This window comes from Dendronephthya gigantea, unplaced genomic scaffold (assembly GCF_004324835.1).
Source record: "Dendronephthya gigantea isolate DGI-Jeju-01 unplaced genomic scaffold, DenGig_1.0 000001F, whole genome shotgun sequence".
NCBI classification, from domain to species: domain Eukaryota; kingdom Metazoa; phylum Cnidaria; class Anthozoa; order Malacalcyonacea; family Nephtheidae; genus Dendronephthya; species Dendronephthya gigantea.
This window is the reverse complement of record NW_021163011.1, coordinates 102,958-120,326: the sequence shown is the minus strand read 5'-3', so window position 1 is coordinate 120,326 and position 17,369 is coordinate 102,958. Positions and strand designations below refer to the sequence as shown.

The 17,369-nt window shown below is 36.3% G+C and overlaps 1 protein-coding gene across 1 annotated transcript; it reads left to right on the top strand.

The window, feature by feature from the left end:
- Positions 1-1,957: 1,957 nt before the first annotated feature.
- Positions 1,958-16,910, top strand: LOC114525970 (inosine-5'-monophosphate dehydrogenase 1-like). Its single transcript, XM_028547445.1, has 15 exons — positions 1,958-2,135; positions 3,172-3,220; positions 3,747-3,822; positions 5,673-5,698; positions 6,838-7,024; positions 8,312-8,406; positions 8,491-8,578; positions 9,279-9,395; positions 11,292-11,418; positions 11,586-11,872; positions 14,104-14,190; positions 14,848-14,905; positions 15,110-15,253; positions 15,738-15,821; positions 16,113-16,910. The coding sequence occupies exons 1-15, from the start codon at positions 2,047-2,049 to the stop codon at positions 16,132-16,134; spliced, it is 1,536 nt and encodes a 511-aa protein (XP_028403246.1). The 5' UTR covers positions 1,958-2,046; the 3' UTR covers positions 16,135-16,910.
- Positions 16,911-17,369: the final 459 nt, after the last annotated feature.

Genomic DNA, 17,369 nt, shown 5'->3' with positions numbered 1-17,369 from the left:
CCCGGTCTCTCCGGACACGGATTGGGCAGCGACGCGGATATTATCCCTCCTCGCGTATGGTGTCCCCCCAAAAAAACAACTAAAGAAGTTTTAGTTCTTGGGTTTATAGGCAAATTATGCAGTTTATAAGACAAGCTTATGAGACTTTGTTCTATATCAGGTGTTTTCAATGAAATATTTTTGTTGTAGATTATTTATTGTCTGGGCTATTGTCCGATCATTCTTGTTTCCGCTCCATTCTTCTCACAGGTGAAGACCACTCACATTGGACTGAGAAACTTGCCTTACGGATAAGGGTGACCACGATAGGGGAATATTTTAAGGTGACGCTTTGTGCATGCATTATTGATGGTCACTGCATGTGCACAGTATAGAACGTGAATGCGTGCAAATACATGCATGCATGCATGCACATATATATATATAATATATATATATATTATATATATTATATAATATATAATAATATATATATATATATATATATATATATTATATATATTATATATATATATATATATATATATATATATATATATATATATATATATATACACCCATTTGCAAAAACGTTGGCCGCAGATAGATAGATAGATAGATACTCGAAGTCTAATTAGAATTGCATATGATTACATTTGCATGGGATTTCAATCATATTACTCAACATATACAATTCTAATTAGATTTCGAGTATCTATCTATATATCTATCTGCGGCCAACGTTTTTGCAAATGGGTGTATATTAAGAACTTACTGACTGAGAGTGAGGTCTGTACGGTAAAATATGAAACCGAGGTCGTGCCGTATTGACCGAGCGATGGCGAGGTCAATACGGCACGACCTCGGTTTCATATTTTACCGTACAGACCTCACTCTCAGTCAGTAAGTTATTTATTATATGACTTAATTTGGGAAAACCATAAACACGAATAATAATTCATTTCGAATTGCTGTTGTTTTTCCCGAGGGCAATAAAAATTGAGCGTATTGCATGGGAAAATTCCGCCTCGTCAGCAGCCAATCAAATTGCAGGATTTACAAAAACAAACACTAGTCATATAATATATATAATATATATATATAATATATTATATATATATATATTATATATATTATATATTATATTATATATATATATATATAGTCTTCAAAACCGATTATATGAAGTCAATCAAGTGTGTAATAATAATATAATATAGGCCCTGTAAAAAAACTTTACCTGTTTGTTTTGATATAACTCAAAAACTATAAAAGTTATCGAGCTGATTGATTTCATATATAACACTAAATAACTGATGACGATGTTGCCGGAGATACTAGTACAAGCATTTGATGTCTCCAGTTACTTTCAAAATTGATGAAAATAGCGACAAAAATTGGCTATTAAATTAATTCGAAAATACTTGCCACTTCCCCTGGAAAGTTTTTAACCGCTTAACTGTAGGTTTTACCATTGCAAACTTACTTTTAAGAATAAAAATTACACGAAAGAAATCAAAGAATTGTTCTTAGGAATAAAATAGTAATAATTCAAGTTGCATTTAGTGGAATGTTTCAAAGAATGTTTCATTTGATGTCCCTTCACTCCCTTGGGATTCGAATTAACTCGCAAGGAATTAGACATCGCAAGGCGGATGTCGCGAATATCTAAGTTAGCCCTACATTCAATGGATTATTGTTAAGTTTGTCTGCTTTTATAGCTTTTACGTTTAATTAAATCAAATAGGTAAAAAGTTCTGTGAGGATGAATTTCGCATCAAATGACAGTTGATATACAACATTTGATTCGAAGTTGTTTGGAGACTATGCATTCTGCAACGCAGCTCCCTGACCGTGGTAGTCTGAAAGATAAACCACATGAACCGAGCGGAAGCAAAAAAACCGGAAATGACCAAGCGGTACGCAATAACACATGGCCTTTTATATATATTTATTCATATCAATTAATCAACAGCACTACAGGCTACAGCAGTACAAAGCATACACTATATAGGTGCGAGGAAGACTGAACGACGCTGAAATTTGGTGTCGATACACTTGTATAACATGGCACATACCGTTCCAGAGATGAGCGAACATGAAGATGGCCTTTCGGCGAAGCAACTGCTAGAATCAGGGCACGGCATTACATATAAGTATGTGCGATTTTCATTTTAATGTGGGAAATATGACATATAATACGACCGGAAAATGCATTTTGAACATCAGAGCACAATTAGGACTATGTCTATGAAACTGGCTTTCTGAGCTATATTTCCTGCTGTGGACGGGGTTTGAGACTTATAATGATATTGCGCAGATCAAAGCGAATGTAACTTTTCCCCTCTTAGAGTAGAGAGGTTTCGTATTCTCCTCGGCATTCTCCAGTCTTGAAGTTTACAGATCGTGGATTACTATTGTGCAATCCTAATCTTATTTGGGGCAACAAATTACTTGTCATATTATAAGGGAACGAATGCCTCAATAACGAATTTACAAGGGTACGAATGCCACAATAACGAATTTACCAAAATGAATGTTTGCTGCCTTTTGGAAATATGAACAATGGCAGATGATGGACGGATCATGGACCCGTCACTCTACTGTATAGGGCGACTAGGATGTGATAAATGTACATACGTATTCAATTAAGCTTAGTAAAAATGAAAACAGCTCGAAAAATACAACCATCAACCAATGTGTCATCGCACATAAATCTGATATAGTAACTGACAAATCCTTTCAAAATATATAGCTCTCTGCAAATGTAATCCCTCTATGCAAATGCGATCTCTCTTTCAATTTATTTAATGCTACAACGTCTCACAATGCACCCGTCGATAATTGCAAAGGAAGGAGAGCCAGACAATTTTTTGAGCAAAAGAATAAGCAGAAAAAGTATCTGTCTTACCAGCTGGTTATTCTATTGCTATTATATGTAAAGTATATACAGTATATAAAGCTGAATCAATAATTATTCTAGTGCTAAAAAATCCCTTTCATTTTTTCTACCACATCAAGTATATTCTACCATTTTGCTGCAAGAAACCCCATCCCTCCAAGGGTTACACTGCGCTGTTAATGGCTTATAGCTTTTTGCTATGGTTGTAATATATTAATAACTAAATATGCAAGAAATGGATAATTGATGATAATAATCCTAAGTCTAATAATATATATTTCTTCTTGCAGTGATTTCATCATCTTACCTGGTTACATTGACTTTACTCCAGATAAAGTGGTAGGTACATTGCAAACCATGGGTGCATAAATATTAGTTTGAAGGTTAATTACACTTATATTTTTTGCAATACACAAAGCTTTTGGTATATCAACCTGAGTTTTCAACAGTGCAAGAAGTGAATATGAATATGAAATGAAATGTGGAAATTGCTTTTTTCTAAAACAGACTTGCCATGGCCAGCTGACATGACTAATATTAGTGATATCTTTTACTTATATCATGTGATGCAATTTAGATATGTCTGTTAGTGAGTTCTGTGTAATAAGTGAATATGTACATAGTTTGCTTCTTCATAGTTTTCTGTTTTAAGGCATTTAAAGTCAAGCTCAATGCATGCAATTTGCAATCATGCGTTTTGCTAGTTGAAAGATGCTGAAAAACTTTTTTTAGATTTTTGTATGAGTTTATACATCCAGTTTGAAGAATTTTTAGTACCAACATAAAATTAAATTATGTTTTTTACTCTTTTATAAGAACTCTTTTTACCAATTAATTATTATTCATTCACTTGCAATTTTTCTAGGACTTAACATCTTCACTTACAAGAAAAATAACATTAAAGACACCATTGATTAGCTCACCTATGGACACTGTCACTGGTATGGTTAATTGACAAACAACATTCAGGTTTTGCTTGCATCACAATTTTATCTTCAAAATAGAACCATTTCCCTATTTATAAACTAAAGGGCCAATTACATGGAGTGTTTCCAGGAATTCCAGCTCAGGCTGAGTTTCAGCCTGGCTAACTGTGAAACTTCAGCCCGGGGTTGTTATAAAATCCCAACAAAATTGCGTACGCGATTATACATGACAAGAATTTCAGCCCAGGTTTAAACTTAGTGTTGTTGTCATATAATCATAAATAAACTTAAACCCGGACAATGCGTTTTGGTTTGTATATTTAATTTTTATGTGCAGTCATAGCCCCTTAAAGGTCAAGTTATTGTCATTCGGGATTTTAAATCGCTCAAAGAATCGAAATAGGTCTACTCCCAGCCTTTACAAACTCAACCCTGAAATTTCAGCCCTGGTGTTAAAATAATTCTGACGTGTCATAACACAGCCCGGGCTGAAACTTGCCATGTAATTAAAAAGTACTTTGGCCCCAGTTTGCTGGGCTGAAACTCAGGGTAGGGTAGGACCTGGGGACTCATTCTTGTGTCATGGCCTATTTCCCTTTTTTTTCCTACTGTTGAAAATTATTTTTGTTTTTCAATTTTATTTAATCAACCAAATACAGCAGTGATCAAAAGTCTGAGTCCAGTCGATAATTTTTCTTACATTAGGATAATTTACACTAAATGATGTCTTGTGAGTTAGAGATTGGATATGTTGTTCTGAACTTGCATATTTTATGATAGTAATGCCTCCCGTAGATATCTTGTTAATTCAGTGGCATAGCCAGCATCGATAATTGGGGGGCCCATATTCATATATTCATGTTAACAGACTGTAAAGACAATTGATTTGAAAAAAAATTAATCCTGCGTATCACGAATATATGAATATGCGCCCCCCAATTATTGTTTTGGCTACGCTACTGTGTTAATTCTCATGATATTTAAGTTGAATGAGAAATGCGTTTTATTCTTTTTGTGGACCAAAGATGGCCAAAATGATGGGATGTCTCAAAAAGTTGAGAGAAATTGAGATGAGGTTATATGTGTCAAATTCGAATGAAAAGTTGGAAACGTTTTGTGAGTCAAGTTCGCATTCAAGTAAATGAAAATCTGCGAGACCAAGGGCTACTGCTTTAAAGGAGAATGGAAAGAAAGTAGAAGGAAAACCAGTGAACTGATCTTAATAAATCATGGAAATCATGGAATAGAGTTGAACTATTAGGATATAACACAAAATGGCACTGTTCTATTTTGTATGACCTGTCTTACGTTTCAAAACAGCTTTGACTATTGTGGGATAGAGTGAAACAGTTTTGTTAGCATTACTGGTTCAATTCTATTTCGCCATTGATTAAAGACAGTCAACTGGTTTCCTTCTGCTTTTCTTCCTTTTTCCTTTGCAGGAGTAGCTCTTGGTCTCGCAGATTTTTATTAAATTGAATGCGAACCTGATTTACAAAACGTTCGACACATATAACCTCATCTCAATTTCTCGCAATTTTTCGAGACCCTCATTGCTGGCCCTCTCTTTGCCATCTTTGGTCCACAAAAAGAACAATACGCATCTCTTATTCGACTTAAATATGAGAATTAACGAGAAATCTATGGGAGGCATTACTATCATAAAATACGCAAGTTCAGATCAACATATCCAATCTCAACTCACAAGATATCTCTTATTGTAAATTATCGTAATATAAGAAAAATTATCGACTGGACTTAGACTTTTGATCACCACTGTATATTGACTGTTTGTCAACTTCCTCGTATATGCTAAATTAAGTCCTACTATAGGGTAAAAATCTCCTCTTTTCTTTACTTTTCAGAATCAAAAATGGCTATCGCAATGGCAGTAAGTTACCAGTATCTTAGTATAAATTTAAAGGCGATGTTTTTAGTTTTGCCACTAGGAACTTTTGTTTCCACATTGTCTCACCGCTGCATGGGAATTAAACAGGCAGTCTTATATGTGGTGCATAATAAAGCTCATAAATTATAAATGTAATTTTCCTCAGTTTTGCCTTCAATCGGGCACTGAAGTTCGATTTCGATCACTAATTTTCATTTTAAAATATTTGATCATTTCTTGCTGTTGTGAACTAAAGAATGGCATAATCAGGAAGCTTGATAATTCTTTCTTTCATACTGCACAAAAATTAAAACATGAAATTCATTATATCTTGCGTATAGTTCTATTAATTTTCATTTGGGTTTTTTAGGACACCCTGTATATCGCTAAAAATCCTATCAGAATTATTTGATTGAACATTAGCTAATATACTCAGATAAGGCCCAACGAGGCTAGGCGAGGCTTACTTAATACTATGACTATAGTAACCTAACTGGTTATGCCCGCTGCGGATCGGTAGGGATGGAGACGGCAGCACGGCGAAGCGAACGAGCTCGGCGAAGCGAACGAGGTTGGCGATGCGTAGTCTTTACTGTCATTTTCAATCATGCGTACGTCCATCAGATATGGAACCTAAACGGTACCCTCTCCATCCCGTGATCACACTGTCACACGGAATCACAGAAGTGAAAACCGTGGAAGAAAAACAAGAACACACACGATGCACACATAGTAAATAATTAGATACATACCGCAGGAGTCTTTTGCAAATTAAGTGAACCTAGGAAGCTAAACTAAAAAACAATAAAGGGACACCATCCCCAGACGGGTGGAATGTCAGGGGAGGAAGGCGGGGCGAACGAAGCGATAATAAGCAGATAAACAACGAGGCAAACCATATAAATACTAAGGCCCGGGGAAAATACCCCCGTGCCAAACACCCGGCTAGGTACCCAAGCGAGGGCCAACTCTTCGATATTAACTTCTTTTATTATACTAATAAATACATTTTACCCCTAGTTAGCATGTAAATTATCTTCTTCGTAACCTTTGACGGTTTTGCCGTTTCATATTAATTTTAATGCCGTAATCACAACAGATATAGCTACAATGCTGACAATTTACCTCGTGTTCTCTTGCAGTTGCAAGGTGGCATTGGCATCATTCATCATAACTGTTCGATTGAAAATCAAGCTAACGAAGTTCGGAAAGTTAAGCGTTTCGAACAAGGTTTTATTATCGATCCCGTCGCCGTAGGTCCCGATGCTCTTGTGAAAGATATTTTTGATATTAAAGACAAACAAGGCTTTTCTGGAATTCCGGTTACAGGTTAGACGTTAGTATAACGGCTTTCATTATGTACGTATATAGTTAGTCTATTGAAATCGACGTGTCGCTTTAAAACCATGTAATAAGAGTCATTTGGAATCACTTTTAATTTCTGAATTCTCATTGTTCATTGTCCGTACACCAGGTCAGGGTAAACTAACACGAAATGTTCTGGTAAATTTACCTACAGTTGGTGTAATAGGCACACTAAGTCATGGTAAACTAACACGAAATGTTCGGGTAAATTTACCCACAGATGGTGTGAAGGTCTGTTCACACGATCCAATTTTGTTGGATCCAATTCACCTCTGATGGATGTTTTATAGTCTGTTGTCTTGTAATGTATATGAGCAGCAAATCCACTGAGGCCAATGCAGTACTGCTTTATCAATAACCGACTACATACGTCAGAAGTGAATTGGATCCAACAAAATTGGATCGTGTGATCGGTGACCTTAATAGGCACACCAAGTCAGGGTAAACTTACCCATTTCATCTCTGCTCTGTCTTTGTTTTGTTAGCCTGAACACTAATAAAATTTGGGCACACAATTTTAGCCATGCTGTGCCAATAAATCGAGTGCATGTAATGTAAACGGGGCTTAAGTCGTGGTAAACCAACACGAAATTGTGGAGTAAATTTACTTATAGATGGTACATGGTGCTTATTTACGATTCTAGTACTTTCAAGCACTTTCGAGTGCTCGTACTTGATCTTTCAAGGGTCTTAAGTACCTAATGAACTGACATAATATCTTTCATTTAGTGAGCGTGGGCGTGATTGAGCTTATAAAATCACAGACGCATGTGTGTAGAACTTCGGAAAAGCAGCCCCAATCAGTTGTTAGTTGATAATTCTCCTCCTTAGATCATCTCGCGATCAAAATAAAGTGTTGCTCCTATTCGTGTCATGTTTGGGCCTATTTTTTAACTCGTGATTGATTTCAGACTCATATGAAACATATTTTGTTATTTCAGAATAGTTGATTATTCATATATCTTAGAGCTCGGAGACGGGTATAATCCGAATGTGCACGAATCCACAGCGTATGTGTATATTTTGCCAAAATTAGATACAGCTACTATATTTGAAAGAAACATCATAAAATGCACCTGACATTGTAGCGCTGTGGCTTGTAATTTTGTCCTATTTGTTGTTTCGAAAAGGGTGTGAGGTTCCCATGGTATGCAGTAATTACTTAAAAATAAACAATGGCCACCCAAGATGGTGGACTACCTGTGTGATACGTCATATTACAAGTGCCTACTGTAACTCCATATTTTTCAGAGAGCGGTACTATGGGGAGCCTGTTACTTGGTATTGTTACACACCGTGATGTGGACTTTCTCAATGCTGACAGCCTCTCGGTTCGAGTGACAGAGGTGTGTCATAATGCCAACAACGATTTCATATAAATGTGCGCAAAAAATAGGTCGAGTTTAACGGCGTATCGATACGTTTTACAGGTGATGACTCCAAGAGATAAGTTAATCGTCGCCAAAGCTGGCTGCACCTTGGTAGAGGCAAACAAAATACTTCAAGAAAGCAAGAAAGGTAATTTTCAGTTGATTCTAACAAATGTTTTTGATGCCACTTATAGTATAGAAACGCTTACAGAAACACTTGTGGAAGTTTGCATGGTGGAACTAGAAATAACGTAGAAAATTGCTTCAATCTCAATTGGTGATCCACAAAATCAAATATTATTTCTTGTTCTTTCAAACTCCATGGAACCGTAGAACTGTATGAAAACACGAAAATGCTTTCTATTTCTCAAATATTATTAACGGTTGAATAAATTTGCATTGATTAGAATTAGTATACGTTCTTGAGCTCTCAAGGCTTTGTAATTTTTTAACACCTTTTTTTAATTTTTTGAAATTCACGTAATGAAAGAGTGTAAAGGCAGAGATTGGAAACAATGTATGTGAAATGTTGTGAAATACGTGAAACGCATTTCAGTAACACATTTACTGTAGGACATCCTACTGAAAACCACCAAGGGCCGAATCTTTTAAGGAAACCATTATTCGTTAAAATTTCCTAAAACAGACTAAAACATACAGAAAGGGATCATGGTTTACGTACTTGCAAGACCTTACCTGGAGCAGTTAGAAATAATCCGGCCACTAAATAAGCCAGAAAATATATTAAATTAGAAAACATTTAGTCTATATATCAGGCTTTCTTCATACTTTTCTATCAATGGGTAATCACGTGGGTAATGTTAAAGAATTTTTTTTCTATTTTCAAGGAAAATTACCGATCGTGAACGAAAAAAATGAGCTGGTGTCGTTAATTGCGAGGTCTGATCTTAAGAAAAACCGCGAGTATCCTCTCGCTTCAAAGGACAGTACTAAACAGCTACTGGGTATATCATGGTTATATATCATTATTTGTTTGTTGAAGTATAGAATTTGTGTTGCTTTGCACGGTGATCTGGGCGTGCAAGTTAATGTTAGGAGGGGTAGAAGTCTTTCATGGGCACTTTTTAATGTCAATATTACTACTATTCCCGGTGCTGTTCCCTAAATATCGTGAATGACAACCCAGAGCTTGATAAAGCTTCTTTGCAGCGAGACGTTCACTAATTTTATTATTTCGGATATCTTCCAAATGTTTGACATACCAATGTTAGCCATAGAAAAAGAAAACTTTTCACCTCTCATGACTTTAAATGTTGATAGGGAGGGGATGGCTAACTCGCCAGGGGTTCCTACACCTCTGAAGGTGATAGCAATATAACTGTATGTTTTTGTGTCAGCGTCGTTGTTGACTGAACCATAAAACAACAATATTATCCTACATGCAGCATTTCCTAAAATGAACGCAATAAAATTAATTAAGGCTCTTATTCTTAAATGTTTTTGAACAGCCTCTTCCATTAGTTTCGGGAACAGCCTTTTTCCGCGAGTTAGCGCTTTTGAACATTTTTCGGAAGAGCGCTTTAGAAATTTATGATTATTATTTTTAACCTATAGTTAGAACTATTTTCCAAAGCAACAACCAGCCCCTATTGTTATTGGCACTTTTCGATACACTAGTACAGTATGACGATGCAGACGACTTACTAAACTGTTAACACCGATCACGCACTGTACTTGACTTAAATTTAAATCGGGTAAGAAATTGATTCGGATAACTTCCGTGGGCATCATCCTCATCGTAATTATTTCGTGAAACTTGCCTTAGTGAAGTTGCCTTCAGCCAGAGCTCGAATTTGTCTGTAACGATTACGTTCTTCCGCTTCCTCGTATATTGTACGAACACACAATTATTCATTTCGCCTTCCTGCTGGACGTTTTTATGGAAGGATTTTTATGTCAAGTGCCTCGCTCTTATACTTACATTAAACTTTCTATCTGAATAACCTGACCCATTCGCTCAATATTCCCTCTTTTTCCTGAAAGGAAATCCGAATGCCCAATGCGCAAAAGGTTTCAACGAGAAACCTTTGAGGGTAAAAGGTACTTGTTCTAACGACCGCGCCACCAAACTTTATCATAATGTCATGATGGCTTGCATTCTATTTCACTGCTTTCATATTTCTGCCAGCAAGCCGTTGTTGGCATTGTAAGCGAATTTATAGAGAAGAAGATTCATTGAGAATTACTTCCGGTCATGATTTTCGAAAGTTTAGTTCTATTTAGTGCGTTACTGGGCTTCTCATAAGTCGCAACTCGCAGTTATTTTGTGAATTCGAGATACAAGCTTTAGAGTAGATGACAATTTTTGGGTGATATATAAGTTATGTACCAATGTGAATGAAATTGTCGGGTTAATGTTTTGTAGGTCTATTGTAATAGTGATTTTGTGCTGTAAGTGATTTAGGAACCATACGGATAGCCCCTACCATTTAATAATGCATGGCATTTAGGCTGCTAAGACCATCACGCTCCACCAGAATTATGGCTAATTGCGAGATAACGTACGTGATGGATTCGAGAGAGAGCGAGTATATGTCCGCATAATACAGCGCTCGCTTTTTGCCACCGTATGTGTGGAGCGGAAAGCTAGCCCCCACAATCTCGTTCATTTCACTTCCGTAGAGAAAATGCTTCTTCGCACTCCAACAGTTCGCTGTTCCGTTGTGTTTAGAAGATAGACTATCCAAGATTTAGTCCGACTCCGATCTTTCACACTTATGACAAAAGACGTGGCTTTAAAATTTGGATGTATTTCATGCACGTGCATGCAAAATGTTTATATTCATAACGCTATAGATTGCGAACAGTTCATTATTAATGTACCGCTTTATTTATTTCAGTTGGTGCAGCCGTAAGTACAAGAGAAGAAGACAAACCCAGAATTAAAGCCTTGTTTGAAGCTGGAGTTGATGTCATAGTATTGGATTCGTCCCAAGGAAACTCGATATATCAAATAAATATGATCAAGTATGTGGAAACACAGCAGTCTTTTCATCGTTTACTTCATTCTCTCGTCGTTTTTTTCAAGCTAAGCTATGTGTATTTAGTTTGCTAGAAACAACGATGAATCGTAATATTGAGCAATTTTCGGTTTCTTACAATAACATGAAGTAAATGAAGTATCCCCACTCCAGGTACATAAAAGAGCAGTATCCTGGCCTCCAGATCATTGGTGGGAATGTGGTGACGGTCGCTCAAGCGAAGAACTTAATCGACGCCGGAGTGGACGGCTTGCGAGTTGGAATGGGCAGCGGCTCGATATGTATTACACAAGAGGTTATGGCAGTTGGAAGGTCACAAGGAACTGCGGTTTACAAAGTTGCAAACTACGCGAGAGAATTTGGAATACCAGTTATCGCTGATGGCGGAATATCGACTGTTGGATTCGTCACAAAGGCTTTGGCCTTGGGAGCATCTACGGGTAGGTGAACGTTTAGCATTAAGACAGATTTTCATTCAGTGCAAAATATCACGCGATCAACTTTTCGCGATCGTTTACTTTTAAAATACCAACAGTAAAGTTTATGGGACTGTGATCTCATTATATATATACATGGGCTTGATTGAAAACATTTCAAAAGGAAGCGATCGCAAAAAAAATCGATCGCGCGACATTTTGCACTCAATGGATATCCGCCTTGAGATATAGATATTTCGGCCTAAAGTGCATGCATGCATCTGCAACGAAATTTTACCTCTATTTTTATGGTTGCACTGTAAAGAAAACCTAAAACGAGCTTTTGTAGAATTTTGTTAACTTTCTTCGTTCTCAGGATATTGAACGTTGTAAGATAATATTCAAATAACACAACTAATGACATCACACTACATCATGAGCTTTTAGAAAATATCAGGTGTCTTGCAGAAGAATTGCTTAAAGTATCATCTAATGATTACTCTTGTATACAGCGCATGCTCTTGTATACAGCGTATGTGTGTATTCATAACCGGCTAAAAGTTGAACCCTATTTTTAGTTTTTCAAACTGAAATATTGCTTTCTATTTAAACCCAAACAACCCTCACCAGTTCTGGGGTTGTATTACTTTAAATGCCGCAATGCTTTTCGGCATCTCAACTGCATTTCACGAGCAAATAAAGATGGTGTTCCACAGGGATCTTTACTGCATTCCTTTTGTTGTTCGTGGACGTCCACCTATGACTCTATTTCTTGTGTTTTGCGAGCGAGCGTATCAGCATCTTAATTTGTGCAGTAGGCCGTAAAAAACAAATTTTTGGCGTCGATCGTCCTTAAATCCGTCGAACCTCACTACATGTAGTCTTGCTGTAAATTTGTTTTTAAATCGTGCAACAAATACAGTGTTTAGGAGTATTAAAGATCGGTTACAAGCTATTTGAGAGAAAGTGATCGAATTTTAATGCTGTTCATCCGGCAATCATGCACTTGACCAATTTCTATAGGTTAGCCTGCTAACCAATATAGCTGGGGATAGGCCAGGTCTATAAATCTTTTTAAACTTGTTCTCTGACGTGTCGAAACACTTCATCATATATGTGGGTCGAAACAAGCGCCATGCACATGCACCTGAGGATTTTTGGACGAGTGCGTCCGTTTCTCTCTTTAATGCACTGAACACCCTTCTGCCTCCTTTCACGATCTGAGAATACCTTCCTCTATGAATCGAACGCATGCTCCTTTAGAATTCCTTTAGTAAAACTTCTTGTCCATTCTGAAACTGTAACAGAGAAGCGGTATTATAGTGAGATAAATAGTGAGTACATCACAGCCATCTTCTGGATCTTCGTCGTTACTGTTCTGTCTTTTCGTCGGTTCTGTATTGTTGAGCTTCTTCAACGTTTCACATGGTTTTTACTCCGTTGGTCCACTGAAGGTTCGGGTGTTGTGCTCGCCCTTTTATAGTAACGGTTGAGGGAAACTAGCTCACGTCATCAACCAGAGTGGGCTGACCCTTCTCCCACCAATCAGCGTTGTAAGTTAGAAATGTGGGTTGGCCTTAGAAGCTCGCTCCAGCTCTCATATCTTGTTTATTTAAGGCGTTGTCGCACTAGTCGAGTTGGTTTTCTGTTCAATCGATCAATATTAAAAAATTTTCACAACTTAAAATATTTATCATCAACAACTAGTAAAATTTACAAATAATACGTCTGTGAACAATATATTTTAACTTAAACTATTTTCACTCTCATTTTGCCGAATTGAACTTTTGATGACGTAATCTATTACATGCTCAACCGCGCAAAATTTTAACCACAATTGTTTGACATAAGAGCTTGCATTGCCTACAGCACGCACATTTTTTTTAAAAAATACGACAATTAAGATAAGTGACGACTTAAGACTGTTTATCCAGGTATTAGCTCTGAAAATAAGGGTGATAAATATTTTCACCTAATAACTTTTTTAAACCCACGATATGTCATACATGAAAGGGAAAGGCGATTAATGATTGCGAATGGCCGAAAATTATATTTACTCAGGCATCTTGCGGCAAAAATCAATCACCAATCCCTGTCATGCAATTGATATTCCTATTTTACAGCTATTTTTAACATGAATATATCTAAACACAATAAAGCCTTGCGTAACAATATATAAGGCTGTTTGTAGAACGGTGAATTTTTGTTCACTTCAGAATGGTCAATTCGGTTCATTTGTCTTTTTCGTTCGCTAGTAATGATGGGTTCACTTCTTGCCGGTACCTCGGAAGCTCCGGGTGAATACTACTTTGCCGATGGTGTTCGTTTAAAGAAATATCGAGGTATGTTGCATATTTATAGTAATTCTTACATACATGTAGTCAGTAGTCGCTTAATAGATTTTGACAATAAAATGCTTAGCACCTACTGATATACAGAGGCCAGTTGTATAAAATCCTTTAACTACATTTTGCATAGTTAAGTCATGGTTAACTCAGAAATACAGAACTCTCATTGGCCAATTCTGTCCTTAATTGCAGTTAATAGTTAACTTGTCTTTTATACCACTGGCCCTGGATTTTGTTTAGACATGTTTTGTGATTTTGATGGTTTAAATGAAATGATTTTAATCTTTCACCACCATCTCTTAGGTAGTCCTAGTGTAGTTTTATACGTCATGAAAAGACATTAATAATTGTTTGAAAAACGTTTGAAACTATAGAATAGCTGTATAGAAGCGGAAATATTGAAATTATTACGAAATAGATCTCCAATTGTTGCTATATTTATTAAACGACTTGTTTTCATGCTTGTTGCACTATAGTCAAAATTGCTCCGACAGTATGTTATAACGTCCAACAACGCCAGTCACAACCTTGATAAAATAAGAACAAAGTGGGTCGTGTGCCTGACTCGTAGAAATAATAGACATGTCTATTATTTCTATGGCCTGACTGTACATAGTTCGATTATCTACAACGCTATTTTTCTCATCACAGGAATGGGATCACTTAATGCTATGGATGCGAACAAGTCAAGTCAGGCGAGATATTTTAGGTAAGCTGGAATAATCTTCTTTATGTGGTGACAGGAGGGCTAAACACTTTCCATTGCGAATCCTCATTTACGTTTTGGAGCTGTATCGTCCCACGAGATTAAATTTTTCACATTATTCATTGAAAAGAATGCACTGGCTCTGTTTGCCTATAGCCTATATATAAAACACATTTTTTGGAATAAATTGAGTGTTCTGATATTTAGTGAAAGTGCAAGAGTGAAGGTTGCCCAAGGCGTTGCTGGGTCCGTGGTAGACAAAGGGACGATCCATCGGTTCGTTCCGTACCTTATCACTGGCATACAACAAGGATGTCAAGATATTGGTGCATGCAGTTTGGACAAATTGAGGTGAGTTCGACTATATTTGGGCCAAATGGCAGGTTCTATAAACCCTCGTAAGTCCTGAGTTTTTCACATTATACTACGAAGACATTTTTCCATTTAGTCCTGTTTACATTTTTATTCAAACGAGCTAGTTAACTTTTAACTGTAGTTAAGGACAGAATTGGCCAATAAGAGTCGTGTATTTCTGATTTTCTAGGATTTAACTAGGAGTTTTATACAACCGGCCCCTCATCATATATAAATAGGGATTATATCAAATAAAAATGGCACATGCATAAATCGCAGCAAAGTTTCAAGTTGTAAACGAAGCAGGAATATTTCTGGCATTGCTATAGTTCTATCCATGAAATAACGCTACATTCCAAAACCGAAAAATTTTTTGTGGCCTATTTGCGATCCCTTTGTGACTCCAGTTTGGCGATTCGTTTTTCCATGTATCTGAGTTAATTTTTTTTTCAATCGCATTGCCACACGTTCTCGTTTGCAGGGCAATGACGTACAGTGGTGAGATACGATTTGAAAAAAGGACAGTATCTGGGCAAATAGAAGGCGGTGTTCACGGATTGCATTCGTGAGTTAAACGACAATTTGTTATTTAAAGTGTGGTGGTTTTCCCAATTTAGGCTTCGAATATAAAGTAGTTAACGTTTTTACCAAAAATTTCAATAAAGAACATATTTCTCAAGCCTCTGTACATACAATTTATATCATTGGTATACTCCACAACTCCTAATCGTAAACCTAGCCTAGCCCTAATCCTAACTCAATTTCAACGATTGAAAGTTTTATATTAAATGAATCGCATCTTTCAGCCTCTTTTAAATTTCGTCTAAGCTGAGTACATGCCTTTTTTCCCTTTTAGGTACGAAAAACGGTTATTTTAGGCATACCTCGGAAATTATTATATTATGAATTGATTTATGGCTCGAGTAATTATTCATAACATAAATGTACACTGTTTGCCCACTACTTCTACAGTCTGTAACCGATCTCAAAATTTTTCGTTATTGAAATAGATATATTAGATATTATATGTACATCGATATACATATATTATGTATGTGGCGGTGCAAAAGCAATGACAATAGTTTCTTATTGTCACTAAATAGCAAATGGTGTACATTTATGTACGATCCAATTTAATTGAATAAAAGTTTCAGTGTGGTTATCTGAATTTTGTTCACACACTCTTAATCTTTTCAATAAAAACCTTTACCTTTATACATGCTGAAATTCACCTATTCAGACAATGCAGGGTTAATGCAGGATTATTCAGCGATTTCGGAAAAAACTAAAACCAGACATGTACACGATAAAGCCTGATTCTTTATAGTTGCTACCAACTGGGGATGCTAAAACACCTAAATGGCTAAAACAGCTAACTTGTTGAACAAGGAATAGGTGAACTACAAGAGAAAAAGGTTTTAAAGAGAAAAAGAGTTTTCGCTTCATGTATAACCCAGATAGCATCACGACTCACAATGACGTCCCTTTTGGATAAGTGAATTATCAGCCGGTAAAGGTTTCTGAAACGTGGTAAATATTATCATCAATATGTTCAGATCAATCTGAAATACGTTCGTGAAATTATGTACTTATTCTAAACGGCTTCTCAACACAATTATACTATGACGGCAATAAACACGATTTCTTTGTGACTCGCAATGTTGTGGTTTGTATAATATAAAGTTAGAAATTGACTATCTTACGCCGTTAATTTCGAGAATTGAAGAAAATTTTCTTTTTTTATGTACATTCGATTTCAACTAATATTTATTTCATTAACTATAATTGTTTCGTTTAGTGACATGCAATCCCGTGCAAATAGCAGTTAGCTCGAGTTAACAGTTAGTGTGATGGTTTGGACTTCCTTACAAAATAAAATAGGGGGCAATAGAAAATAGTTTGTCTTTTAGTCAGTTTTATGGAAGGAGTATAATAATATAATAGGTAAATCCGTGTAATTTGAGCCGGAAATACAAAAGATCGACGATGTTTTGGTTGGGATTTTATAAGCTAGGAGGAATTTAATTAAACAGTCAATCCCGGAAGTGACGCCATCAAAATTGTGGTTAATGAGGTTAGAAGGCACTTCAAGGTGGAGGAAAGTTCCTTTATT